The sequence below is a fragment of the Camellia sinensis genome, chromosome 3 (genome assembly GCF_055761805.1).
Source record: "Camellia sinensis isolate YWXY chromosome 3, ASM5576180v1, whole genome shotgun sequence".
Taxonomy (NCBI): Eukaryota; Viridiplantae; Streptophyta; class Magnoliopsida; order Ericales; family Theaceae; genus Camellia; species Camellia sinensis.
In genome coordinates, this window is record NC_138963.1 from 200,967,514 (window position 1) to 200,982,055 (window position 14,542).

The 14,542-nt window shown below is 35.3% G+C and overlaps 1 protein-coding gene across 1 annotated transcript; it reads left to right on the forward strand.

Moving 5' to 3' along the window:
• Window positions 1–3,718: 3,718 nt before the first annotated feature.
• On the forward strand, window positions 3,719–6,421 carry LOC114321139 (putative receptor protein kinase ZmPK1). Its single transcript, XM_028268286.2, has one exon. The coding sequence runs from the start codon at window positions 3,745–3,747 to the stop codon at window positions 6,205–6,207; it is 2,463 nt and encodes an 820-aa protein (XP_028124087.2). The 5' UTR covers window positions 3,719–3,744; the 3' UTR covers window positions 6,208–6,421.
• The last annotated feature ends 8,121 nt before the right edge of the window (window positions 6,422–14,542 follow it).

Genomic DNA, 14,542 nt, shown 5'->3' on the forward strand with positions numbered 1-14,542 from the left:
ATTCTTAAGAAGTGATAGAGGAATGGAATATTTTCCCCACAAGTTTGATCATTTCTTTGAATTACATGGTATTCTACATAAGAAATCTGCACCTTACACACCACAACAAAATTTGGCGGAAAGGAAAAATTGAATACTTATAGAAATGATAAATTGTATGATAGTAAATGCTCAATTACCTTTAAATTTGTAGGGAGAGACATTATATACTGCTCGTTATTTACATAACAAAATAATTTCTAGGAAGACAAATCAATGTCCTTGTGAATTTTGGAAAAGGACGAAAACTTAATTTTTCACATTTGAAAGTGTGGGGGTGTTTGGCTTATTATCGGGTACCGGATCCAAAAAGATCCAAATTGGGGCCTAGAGCAATGAAAAGTATTTTCTTTGGATACGCTGAACATAGTAAGGCCTACAGACTTCTTGATCTTCAGTGTAGCACAATTGTAGAATCTCATGATGTAGAATTTTTTGAAAATAAATTCCACACAGATTCCAAAGATGTAAGGACTGAGAACTGCTCCCAAGAGCTAGAACTACAGAATTTTGAACCTAATTCTTCTCTAGAATTGGAGCCACAAAATAATGTCAAAAGACATATAGTTCCCAGTGAAGAACCTAGAAAATGTCAGAGACCAAAAAAGGAAAAAGGCCTAGATCTTGATTTTATCTTGTCACAATCTATTATTTTTCTAGTAGAAGGAGATAGAGAAAATTTGACACAGTTAATGCCTATGGCATTATATATTGAGGATGATCCTAAAACTTTTAAAGTGGCCATTAGTTTTAGAGATTCAGCATTTTGAAAGGAAGCCATCAATGATGAAATGAATTCACTTATGTTGAATGGAACTTGGGCATTGATTGATTTACCTTTGGATTCTCAATCTATTCGCCTCAATCTATTCGCTGCAAATGAATTTTTAGAAGAAAGTACAGTACTGATAATTCAGTACATACTTTCAAAGCATGATTGGTAGCCAAATGTTTTAGACAGAAATAAAGTATAGCCATCTAGGTTGGCATAACCTACCTCGAATAATCAAAAAAATAATCAAGTAACATAATATAATTTTATTTATAATACCTACAAGTAGAGAAGAAGAAAAAAAAAAACAGAAAGACTAGCATTACACAAGGCTAGAAAATCCAACTAGGTTGGCATAACCTACCTTGAATTTGATCATGTTCTACCTCCCTCAAAAATCCCACAAGTTTAAATTAAGGGGGATGCACCAATAAATCCCAAATTAATAACTTATGCACTGTTTAGTCCTAAAAGTTTTCTTATAGACTGAAAGGTCCCATTACAATGTTAATAACATCAGATACAATGTTAATAACATCAGAGTCATGTTACAAACATTGGATTTCAAACATCTAATGTTCATCAAATTTCAATAATGTTTGAAAATATAGGATGAAAAACATCTAATGTTCATCAGATTTCAATAAATTTTGAAATTATAGAATGAAACATCAGATCATTTACATCATTCACATCATGTTGATGTAAAAATGGGACTAAATGGAGCATAAGAAAACTTTTAGGACTAAATGGTTCAACGTTTCAAAAACTAGGACTTATGGGTAAATTTTCCTTAATACATCAAAATAAAATTACAAACATTAACCCAAAAGTGCACTTTAAATATCATACATATATATATATATATATAGGCAATAATATAATTTGATGGATTAAATTTGAATTGGATAGGTTAATTTTGTCTTGGGTACATATCAAAAATAAATAATTAAATAAATAAATAAAAATTAGGCGAGATAGTTTGAGTTGGACTAATGGAATGATTGCGTTGAGTTTACCCATGCAAGCTCTTACGGAACAAGTTAATGGACGGGTTCAGATTATACCTCTTTTTTCAAATTCTTAAAGAAAAATACTTGAGAGCACTAGAAAGGGAGTACTATAGGGAGCACTAATGATGTGGCAGTGGGCCCCGCCCACTTTCTATGTCTTTTTTTTTTTTTTTTTTTTTTTTTTTTTTTTTTTATCATTCCTAATACATTAATATTATTAGTGGTGTATTTTTTACTACTCTAAATTATTGTTGATTCTCAAATCATCTTTTATGAATTTGAAATAGAATAAGCAGTCAACTGGACTAAGATGGACATAACCGAATGGACCGGGTTGGAGCCATTTGATGACCTCTAGCTCTAGGGGTAGGTGACAATAGCTTGGGTTGTAAAAAAAAAAAAAAAAAAAATTATACGCACACTTTCTGAAATTTATTTTACGTATAAATTGTCTCTTATAATTTAAAAAATTATAAATATCCGCTTATTAGAATTTTTTTATTTAACAAAATTAACTAAAAAAGTAAATTTTATAATTACTCTCTTATATAATAATAAAATTATCTAAATTATTAATTAAAATATATTTTTAACATAATTAAAAATTATTAATTAACTTGATAATTTATTAATAAAATAGACGATTTATTATGAAATTAAAAATCTTAAGGAGTGTATTTGTGATTTACTTTAAACAAAAAAAAAAAAGAAAAAAAAGAAAGAAGAGTAGTGCATGCTTTGGTTTAAAAAAAAATATAAAAAAGAAGCTTCTAGATGGGTTGGTTGCTGAATAGTCTATGGGTTTGGGTGTCAGAGCTTTGGCTTGCGTGGGTTGATTTCGGTTGCGTGGGTTGATTTTTTGGGTTGAAGTATTGAGCAAGGATCTTCTAGAGTGATTTTTCCCTAAAGTTTCCTAGAGTGCTACATTGTGTGGTTGAGATTTACTGGCAAGTCACATCAATTTTTCTGATGTGACTTGTCAGTAAATCTCAACCACACAATGTAACACTCTAGGAAACTTTAGGAAAATTTCACTCTAGAGGATCCTTGGTGTGAAGTATTTTGTTTTGAAGTTAAGTTCTATTTATTTATTTATTTATTTTATTTTTATTTTTTTAATTTTATCTTATTTTATTTTATTTTTTTTTGCCGTTTTGTTCTTGTTTTTTCTAATCTTTAAAAAAAATTATGAGACTAAGGGATTGATTGTATAAATGATAGTTCTAGTAATAAGAAAATTGGTATTTTTCAAATCTCTCTCGGTGTTTCTTATTTCTTGTACTTTTAATTTCATATTTTTAATAAAATTTTACTTTACCAATATAAAAAAATGAGATTCATTAAGTATATCATGCATTGAGAAATATATCTATAAAATTTTCATATATTATTTTTCATAACTCTCTGTACTTTTGATAGATTTTAACCATTTTAAATTGTTTAAATTCATAATTTGAAATCACACAGAATGACTTATTTTGTATTATACTTGTTTCAATCCAATTCTTATTTATGATTTTTTTAATATAATATTAATAATTATTGTAATTAAAATTTTAAATTTTAATCCAGTTAAAATTGTTTATAAATTTGATGTTTATATAAATGAAAATGATAAAATTAGAATAAGATATATCATTATGGAGTAATGAATCTTTTTAGAACATTTTATGAGAAATATGACTTAGTTGTCCAAAAGATTCAATAATAATTTTGAAAGAAAAAACCATTTGACTCGTTCAAAACCATCTGTTTGGATCAATAGTCCTTTCGAATAGATATTCAACGCACATTAACAAAATATTCATGGCACGGGGCCAGTTCACACACTGTTAAAGGGAAAAAATAAATTTTGCTAGACAAATACACTGTCCATATATATTCACCTCCACAACAACTACAATTCTTTAAGAAATTCATATGCAGAATCATCACTTCATGGCTACACCAATTTTGATCCTTATCATTCCATTGATCCTGTTATTCCCATCCCTTTCATTTTCAACACCATACATATATAGCATGAGTGAAGGTTCATCTCTCTCGGTGGAGAAGCCGGACAATGTTTTGATTTCACAAAACGGTGTATTCTCGGCAGGCTTCTACTCTGTTGGCGTCAATGCTTATTGCTTTGCTATTTGGTACAGTGAACCATTGTCTGATGGGAGTCACACCACAGTCTGGATGGCCAACCGAGACCAACCCATTAATGGAAGACTATCCAAGCTCTCCCTCCTTAAAAATGGCAATCTCATCTTGACAGATGCCGGCCAATTCAATGTTTGGGCCACCGAAACAAAGTCAATATCTTCAGTGCAATTGCAATTGAATGACACTGGTAATCTCGTTCTTCTTACTTCGGAGGGTTTAATTCTTTGGCAAAGTTTTCAGTCACCAACCGATACCCTTCTTCCCTACCAACCACTCACCAGAAACACAAAGCTTGTGTCATCTCGAAGCCAAACCAATTATTCTTCTGGTTTCTACAAGCTCTTTTTCGGCGACGAAAACATCCTCCGTCTTGTCTATGATGGCCCTGACCTGTTCAGCGTGTATTGGCCGGACCCATGGCTAAAAGGCTGGGAGGCTGGAAGGTCTAATTACAACAGTAGCAGAATTGCTGTATTAAACTCCTTGGGCCATTTCAAATCAAGCGATGATTTTCAATTCACAGCTGCAGATTTTGGAATTGGGATTCAGAGAAGATTAACAATGGATCACGATGGCAACATTCGACTGTACAGTCTAGACGAGAAAAGCAAAATTTGGAACGTGACTTGGCAAGCCAAATCTCAACCGTGCAGGATCCATGGTATCTGCGGACCCAACAGTTTGTGTACTTATGTTCCCCATGAGAAATCTGGTAGGAGATGCTCTTGTATACCAGGGTACAAGATTAAAAATGAAACAGACCAATCTCTCGGATGTGAGCCAAATTTCAGTCTCTTTTGCAATGATACTGAGGTTGGTTTCCTCCATCTTCCTCATGTTGCATTCTATAGCTATGATGGTATTAGGTTCAGTAGCAATTATACCTTCAAGATGTGTGAGAATGAATGCTTGCGAAGCTGCGACTGTTATGGGTTTCAATACAGATTTAACTGGGATAATGGTTTTTACGACTGCTATCCCAAGAAACTACTTTTCAATGGATATCGTGCACCAAATTTTCCAGATCCTACATACATAAAATTACCGAAAGCCTCAATCCCATTTTATCTGAAGCATGTTCAAGGATTCAACTCAAATTACTCTCACCCACATAGTTTGCAGCTCGACAGAAGTTACGAGAAACCCAAAGAAAATGGGACATTGCAGTTCATGGTTTGGTTTGCCAGTGCTATTGGAGGAGTTGAGATTATTTGTATTTGTTTGGTGATGTACTTATTGTATAGAAACCGTCAAAATTCAAGTGCAACTACACAAAGTTACCTTCAAGTCGTGACTGGATTTAGAAAATTCACCTACGATGAGCTAAAGAAAGCAACGCGTAACTTTGGTGAAGAGATTGGAAGAGGAAGCAGTGGCGTGGTATACAAGGGTGTGTTGTCTGATCGTCGAGTTGCAGCAATCAAGCAGCTCAATGAAGCTAAACAAGGAGAAGATGAATTCTTGGCCGAGGTGAGCACCATTGGAAGAGTTAACCACATGAACTTGATAGAGGTATGGGGATATTGCGTGGACGGAAAACACCGGCTTTTGGTGTACGAGTACATGGAGCGCGGGTCCTTAGCAGAAAATCTTACTTCCAATACCCTTGATTGGGAGAAAAGGTTTCATATCGTGGTAGGCTCTGCAAAAGGTTTGGCTTATTTGCACGATGAGTGTTTGGAGTGGGTTCTCCACTGTGATGTGAAGCCTCAGAATATTCTCTTGGACTCTAATTATGAGCCAAAGGTTGCAGATTTTGGTCTCTCAAAGCTATTGAACAGAGGTGATGGACATCACTCAGGCTTCTCTAGAGTAAGAGGAACAAGAGGTTACATGGCTCCTGAGTGGATTTTCAATTTTCGAATCACATCCAAAGTTGATGTTTACAGCTACGGAGTGGTGGTGTTGGAGATGGTCACCGGAAAAAGCCCGATGGTAGTTCCTCACACCTCTGACAATTCAGGGGAGATGGAACAAAGGGGCCTAGTTACGTGGGTGAGAGAGAAGATGAATGAAAATGTTTCGAAGGAATTGTGGCTCGAGGAGATCATAGATCCAATGATGAAGGATAGATATGACGCAAATAAGATGGAAATATTAGTTGAAGTGGCATTACAGTGTGTAGACGAAAACACAGATGCAAGACCAACTATGAGCCAAGTAGTAGAGAGGCTTCTGTGCCATGAGGCATGTAATTATCAGAAAAATAAAAGGCCTCATCAAAACAAGTAAATAATATAAAGATTATTAGCAAAGGCCAAATTGAAGTTTCTCTAAATGTAGCAAGCAACAATCATGCCTCCCCCCAACATGGCAAAGGAGAAAGCCACTTCAGTTGCCTACTTTTTAGGTTGTGTGTGGTTGTCCTATCGTCTTTCATGGTTTTGGGTCTTTTGTAACAAAAATTATATCATCCCATCCCAATCTATTTATAGCCTTTAAATCATACTCTTCTCAATTATCATGTTAAAAAGTTATTGATAAATGAGTGAATTTGTTGATTTAGGAATGTTAGAAAGTATAAACATTTCTACAAGACTCCTCAAAAGACCTCTTTGTATATAAGAAAAATGCTAAAAACAACTTTGAAGGCTATTGTTAGTGTTGAAAAATATATATAAAAAGTTTTAAAATGTGTCAAGAATGAATAAAAATAAGTAAAAGTGTTTGGAATATGTAAAATATGTTTTAGGATTACAAATATTGGTATTATATAATTCTTATTGCTATCATTAACAAGACCCTATATATATATATATATATATAGAATTTTCCAACACATTAAAATATACGTATTTTTCAATTTTAAAAAGTTAAAATTATCATCCAATAGCATAATTGAAGGAATATAAATATTAAGACCCTATATATACATAGAGAGAGAGAATTTTCCAACACATTAAAATGTACCTATTTTTCAATTTTAAAAAGTTAAAATTATCATCCAATAGCATAATTGAAGGAATATAAATATTAAAAACTTACAAATTCACTCACAATAATATATCATCAAAATTGACTTTATATGATTGAATATTATAAATTAAATTTAGAAAATTTCTTTTAAAGGTCTCAAATATTTTCCTTCAATCAAATATCTTACCATAATGGGCATTGTCTTGGCTATCCTCATTGCACAAAAGATTCTCCATTCTCTTATGTTTGTCTCCACTCATTGCGTACACACAGAATTTAATTTAATACAATAATGATGTGACAATTAGATAAAAGTCTCTCTATATATATGTTAAAGAAAATGAAATTTTTAATGAGAAAGTGTATCTGAAGCTAAAAATTTTTATGCTATTTTTTTTAGAATTTTATTTTTTAAATAATTTAAAAATATTTTATTGGCTAACTTTTATTGAATCATTTTTTAAAAAATAGTAATTAATCCATTTATATCCCTTAATTTATGACTTCAAATGAAAAATATATTAGAGATAAAAAAATCAGTTTGACTCTAATTCAAATTTCTTCATCTGATTTATATCTTACGCAAAGATATTTTACAAAAAATTAAACTTATAAATCTCAAAACCCAACTTCCATAACAACACGAAATTGGGCAAAAAGATTAGAGAAAAGTAGGAATTTTGCAGAGGAATTAAATAGGTGATTTGACCATGTAAGATTTTTAGCATCCTATATATATATATGAAAAGAAAAAAAACATGTTTGAAATCTCATATATATATATATATATATATATTTTACAGATTTATTTCTTTGTTTTAGTTTTAGTTTATTTGGTGTTTTTTTTTTTTTCATAATCTAAGTTAGTTGTTGAAATTATAATAATATAATAGATGCGATTGTGCCTGCAAAATCTATTGTTCATTTTTTAAAAAAAAATTACAAGTACAATGCATTGGAAAAAAATAACAGTGGCAACGACGGGCTAAAAGATCAAAACAGAGAGTGATGTTTTGCAATGCAATTGCAGTTCACACATATATTTTTTTTTTAATAGAAAATTTTACCAATTGAGAAGAGTATTTGGAATACATTGATGACTCTGAAGGAAGTTTTTGTTCAATCTCATTTATTTTTCATTATATTTTTTCTTCAATTATATTAATTTATATGTTCTATTTTGTTGTAATATATAAGGAGGACGTTGGATTCAAATCCAAATATAATTAAACTTAATTATATATATATATATATATATATATATATATATATATATATGTATGTAGTGAGTATACTAATTAAGTAGGTTTTTAAATAGTAGGCTTCTTTTTCTGCAGTAAAACATCCTCTGCACAAAGGAGTTTTTTAGGCAAATAGATCTCAAATTTCTTAATAAATATACAATCAACTACTTTATTTTAACCTCATAATAGTCGTTATATATATAATGAAAACCAATGGTAGATAGGGTCTTTTTGATCCATTTGAAAATCAAAAACTCAAGATACATATTTTTTACCTAATTATTGTTTAATAGTTAACTGCAATTACGTTGTTGAATGTCATGTAATTTTTAAACAGATTGAATTCAATATGTGAATGCTTCAATTAAAGTTTGATTAATTTGTTATAAACTATAGCGATCCTGGTTTTGACCCGTCTCTTTGTGGTGTTTCAGGCTCGGGTTGGTATGGTTTTGAATGGTGTTAGGTATCTTAGTTCCCTATATCCCCCTTATTTTGGTTATTAGGTTGTAGCGGTGTGTTTGGAACAGGTAATGTTTCATGTTTGTGTCGGGTTGTAGCATATCTTTCATGTTTTGCCACTTCGCTAACTAGGTCGGGGATCGAGCTTCTCGGTCAGCTCGCGGGGGTCCAAGGGGCAGCGCCCCTTGGGGGGTCCGAGGGCAGCACCCTGGCAAGGTCGAGGGGTAACGCCCCCAAAGCAAAAATGCAAAATGCAAAATGCATTCAAAGTTGCTTGTTTGCTCGAGCGGCCGTTTATGCTCTCGAGCGAAGAATGTTTTGTTCCAAAAGTTTGACTTGTCCGCAAAAGTACTGGGAAAGTGTATTCAACGCTCGAGCAGGGCTTTCCACGCTCGAGCAAACCATGTTATATCAGTTCATGAATATGCTATTTCAGATCACTTTTGTATATATCTCTCTCTAAAAACATTTCCTCTCCCTTCTCTCCACATTTCTCTACATAAACTATATCAAAAACCTTGATTTCTCAAGATCCATTTGAGTTTTGCCATTGCTTCTTCATCAAAATGGGTTATCATCTTGAGGCTTCGTTATGTGTGGTGAAGATCGGGTTTCGATACCGTTGATTTTGGGGGTTTCATCTCATTTCTTCTTCAAAACTTGAGGTAGGGATTTTCTTAGAGTTATATATATATATATATATATATATTTTTGCAAGATTTATATGATTTTCGAAATCATCTTTCGATAGCTTTGAAAATTGATTGTTGATTCAAGAAGTTGAGCGATTTTGAAAGTGGGTTTGTCTCTTGTTCTTTTAAAATGATCTTATGGGTTTTGATCTTCGTTGATTGAAGAAAAGATGATTTTGGAAAGTTTTCTTTCAAAAGATTTAAGTTGTATAGTTTTGGTGAGAAAACGTAGAATTTGGAGATTTTTTTTAGAAGACTGAAAATCCATGAATGATATTGTTATATTTATTTTGTGTGTCAAAATAAATAGATGTTTAGAAAATTTCTTATTTATATTTATATAAATGATGAATTTCAGGGAATATAAGAATTGTTATTCATTTTGGAAATTATTGTTCAAAACGTTGAAATAGTCATGAAATGGCTAATTGTCGAGGATGCTTGAGAAGAGGGAATTGTGTTATTCCTTAGATGATGTAACACCCTCAAAATAATACATAAAACCCCACATCCTTGACATGCATAGACATAAGAGAACAAGGCATAATTCCATTCATCAGAGTATTAAGTACAAAAGTGTTACATGTTGACATCAAAAGTAAATGCCCTACGGGCTTACAATTTTCCAAGTCAACACTTGGATACAATAAAAGAAGAGTTCTAACTCTTTATACAAAATAAGCCATTGGCTTGAATTTACATGTAATACCAAAAAGAGAATAACAAAAGATCCTCCAGCCTCTAAGCCTCTCAAGCTACGTCATTGGAGGTGGCATATCATCTGAACTTAAAAATGATGTCCCATATAGGGTGAGCCAATGCCTAGTAGAGATATACTAAACCAATTATGAGAAATAACTAAAATATTAGCATTCGATCGATGGTTAACACTTATAAATCAACTTACAACACTTTTCAATTCAACAATAGATACATTCATTTTTTCATTCCACTTTCCTTCACTTAAACAATTTTAATTCACAAACATAGCTCAGAACCTGGCCAAACAATTAAATGAGATTATAACTCATATTAAAACACTTCCATACTTCAATTACCAATGGAATCCATCCCCTATCTCCTCCCAAACAGGTTTGAGAGTCCATCCCCTATCTCCTCTCAAACCATGGAGTACATCCTCTATCTCCTCTCACACAACATACATATACAATGTATTTAACCACTTATCATATACAATGATCAATCAATACACATATTTGATGTATTATTCCAACCGTCATATTCAATGTGATTAGTTTCAGTTTTCCCTAATCAACATGCAATGTTTACAACAATCAAGACTATCCTCCACCGATAGCCCAAAGCAGTTATCTCTAAACAGATAATAAATTTATCAAACAGATAAATTACCAACATTTTCATAAGTGAGTGATTAATTTATCCAACTACACCATTCAATTTCACAACTTCTCCATTTCATGAATTCCCACTCAATTACACATTTTTCCCAAATTAATTATTCCACATAACTAGGGCATTTCACCCATTTTTCAAATATTAACCCTAAGGTTCAATTTTTTCAATTTAACCACAATAATACCATTTTCCAAGGTCTCACATACACATGGAGTTTTTAAAACACAAAACCCTTTTTTTTTAAAATTACACATCAAACTCCAACTTTTCCCAAAATTACTCAACAACACCAACTATTCAGAATGACTAAAATTTATGTCAAAACCCATAAGATGGAGTAGGGTATCCCTACCTCAAGAGAAGAGACTCAAAGGAGATGGAGGTGAAAACTCGAGATGCTCCAAACACCAACTTTTTCGGATTGAAACGAAGCCCACACCAAGCTCCACACTTCTTACAAAGGGATTAGGGTAGGAGACCACTAGAAGTAGATGAAATCTTAGAGAGAGAGAGAGAGTGTGTATAGAGAGAGGAGCATTCGGGGTTAGGGTTTGTACAAAAAAAGATGATGAAAAAGTGAAGTGTAACCCGCTGCTGCCAACTGATATATTCGAGGCTCGCTCGAGTGAAAGAATGGTCGCTCGAGCGACCAGACACAAAGAAACTTTGCTCGAGCGTAGAAAGCCTCGCTCGAGCCAACAATTCGAAGCTTCAGGTTTGCAACCCAGAAGCACGCTCGAGCGAAGAAAATCTCGCTCGAGCGAAGAAACCCAAAACATAGTCCTCGCTCGCTCGAGCCAAGAAATGCAACCTTCAGGTCCAGAACCAGACGCAGACGCAAGCTCGAGTGCAAGACTTCTCGCTCGAGCCACCAGACACAACACTCAACTCTCGCTCGAGCGAAGGAACCCTGGCTCAAGCGAATGAACTAAAACACAGAGCTCGCTCGAGCGACAAAAGCCTCGCTCGAGCGAAGACACCAAAATCTGGGTAGCAACCATTTGTTCCCAATCACAACCAACGTGTTACAAACCTGTCCAACACATCCTAAAACTCAAATATAAGGAATTGAAGGATGGAAACAAGATACATACAACAACCAACACCACGGAACCTAAGTCCGGAATACAGCAACCAAAGGAGGGAAAACCAGGATCGCTATAACCTCCTCCCCTTAAAGAATTTCGTCCCCGAAATTAGATACAAGTTTCAAAAACAAGATTTTTCAACTCCCAACAACAATACAATTCAATATTCAACATCTTGACCCTTTACCGGTTATCTCATCTCTATTCAAGAGGCAATTACAACATAATTCAATATGCATATCAACATACATTTCTTTGAAATTCAACAAATTCCAATATTATATTCCACCATTCCATAACATATTCAATGTTAATGACATATTTGCATTCCTATAACATATTTAAAATATACAATGCTAAATTAAACTTCCATTCTCAAGACATGCTCAACCATTAAAACATTTCCATAAACCAAAACATATACAATGTTTTAGCACTTAAGACATGTTCAGTGTTCTTAAAGTTTATCAATACAACAAGATTCCCAATACATGGTTAAACATTAACAAACAAGTCCGGATATTTCTCACGGACATCCAACTCATGTTCCCAAGTGGCTTCCTCAACCCCGTGATGTTTCCACAAAACTTTTACCAAGGGTATCGTCTTGCCTCGCAAGACTTGATCCCGCCTATCCAAGACCCTAACTGGTCTCTCCTCGTACGAGATATCCTCATCAACCTCTAAGTCGGTCCAATCCAATACATGAGACGGATCCGACTCGTACTTCCGAAGCATACTAACATGAAACACGTCATGCACTCCGGACAACTGCGACGGTAAAGCTAAACGGTAGGTAACCTTGCCAATCCTCTCATGGATCTCAAAAGGGCCAATAAACCGGGGGGACAACTTCCTACTCTTCCCAAACCTCATCAAACCCCGCCTTGGTGATATTTTCAGAAAGACATGATCACCCACCTTAAATGCCAAAGGCCTCCTCTTACGGTCGGCATAACTCTTTTGACGACTCTGGGCTGTAACAAGCCTCCTACGGATAAGCTCAACTTTCTCCGTCGTTTCCCGCACCAACTCTGGGCCCAACAAAGGTGCATCACCCACCTCAACCCAACAAACTGGAGACCTATACGGTCGGCCATACAAGGCCTCAAACGGTGCCATACCAATACTCGATTGGAAACTGTTGTTGTAGGCAAACTCCACTAAGGGCAAGTGCCTCTCCCATGACCCACTAAAGTCAAGGACATAACCTCGAAGCATATCCTCAAGGATCTGAATAGTACGCTCGGACTGCCCATCAGTCTGAGGATGATAAGTTATGCTAAAGGTCAATCTAGTACCTAAGGCACTCTGCAAACTCTGCCATAACCTAGCAGTAAAATGTGGATCTCTATCTGAGACGATCGACACTGGAACCCCGTGCAACCTCACTATGTCCCGAATATACAAGTCAGCAAGATGATGTACCGAATCTATCACGCGTATAGGGATAAAGTGCGCCGACTTAGTCAACCGGTCTACAACCACCCAAATAACATCACTACCCCGCTGAGTCCTCGAAAGACCTACAACGAAGTCCATCGTGACATGCTCCCACTTCCACTCGGCAATAGGCAAGGATTGTAACAAATCCGCTGGCCTCTGATGTTCGGCCTTCACTTGCTGACAAGTAAGACACTTAGACACAAAAACTGCCATATCTTTCTTCATACCCCGCCACCAAAACTGGTGACCCAAATCACGATACATCTTAGTGCCTCCTGGATGCACCGCAAGGCGTGAATGGTGAAACTCTCAGAGTACCTCCTCTCGGCAAGACTCCAGCACAAACAGACGGTCTCGGTATCTCACACTCAGGTCGAGATACACAGTCAAACCCTTCTCAACCTTCCCACTGGAGATTTTCCCCCGGAGGGATTCTGCCTTAAGGTCACTCCCTTGTGCTTCTAACACTCGACTCACAAGTGTAAGCTGCGCAACTACAGAAAACAAGGCCGCAGACTTAACAGATACGCCCAGAAGCAAATCAAACTCGCCAAGTGCACCCAACATTTCCCACTCCTGGATGGCTATACAAGCTACATCACTAATCGATTTCCTACTAAGGGCATCGGCCACAACATTGGCCTTCCCCGGATGGTAATGCAACTCGAAGTCGTAATCCTCAATAAACTCCATCCACCTCCTCTGCCTCAAATTCAAGTTTTTCTGTGTAAACAGATACTTCAGACTCTTATGATCCGAGAACACCTCGAATCTCTCACCATAAAGGTAGTGCCTCCAAATCTTCAAGGCAAAAATCACAGCTGTTAACTCTAGGTCGTGTGTAGGGTAATTCCTCTCGTATATTTTCAACTGCCGCGAACCATAGGCTACCACCTTCCCCTTTTACATCAACACACAACCCAAACCCTCTCGTGAAGCATCACAATAAACCGCATAACCCAAGCCTCTCTCCAGAATAATCAAAACTGGAGCGGTAGTAAGTCTAACTTTTAGCTCTTGGAATGACTTTTCACAAGTCTCACTCCATACAAATTTGACCCCTTTCTGTGTCAATCTAGTCAGAGGCGAAGCTAGCCTGGAGAAATCTTTCACAAATCGACGGTAATATCCAGCTAATCCCAGAAAACTGCGGATCTCAAAAACACTCTTAGGCTGTGCTCAATCCTGCACTGCCTCTATCTTGGATGTATCAACAAACACCCCTTCCCCGGAGTCTACATGGCCTAAGAACTTAACCTCTCTTAGCCAGAACTCACACTTCCCAAACTTAGCATACAATTTATGGGCTCTAAGCAACTCAAGCACCACTCTCAAGTGTTCC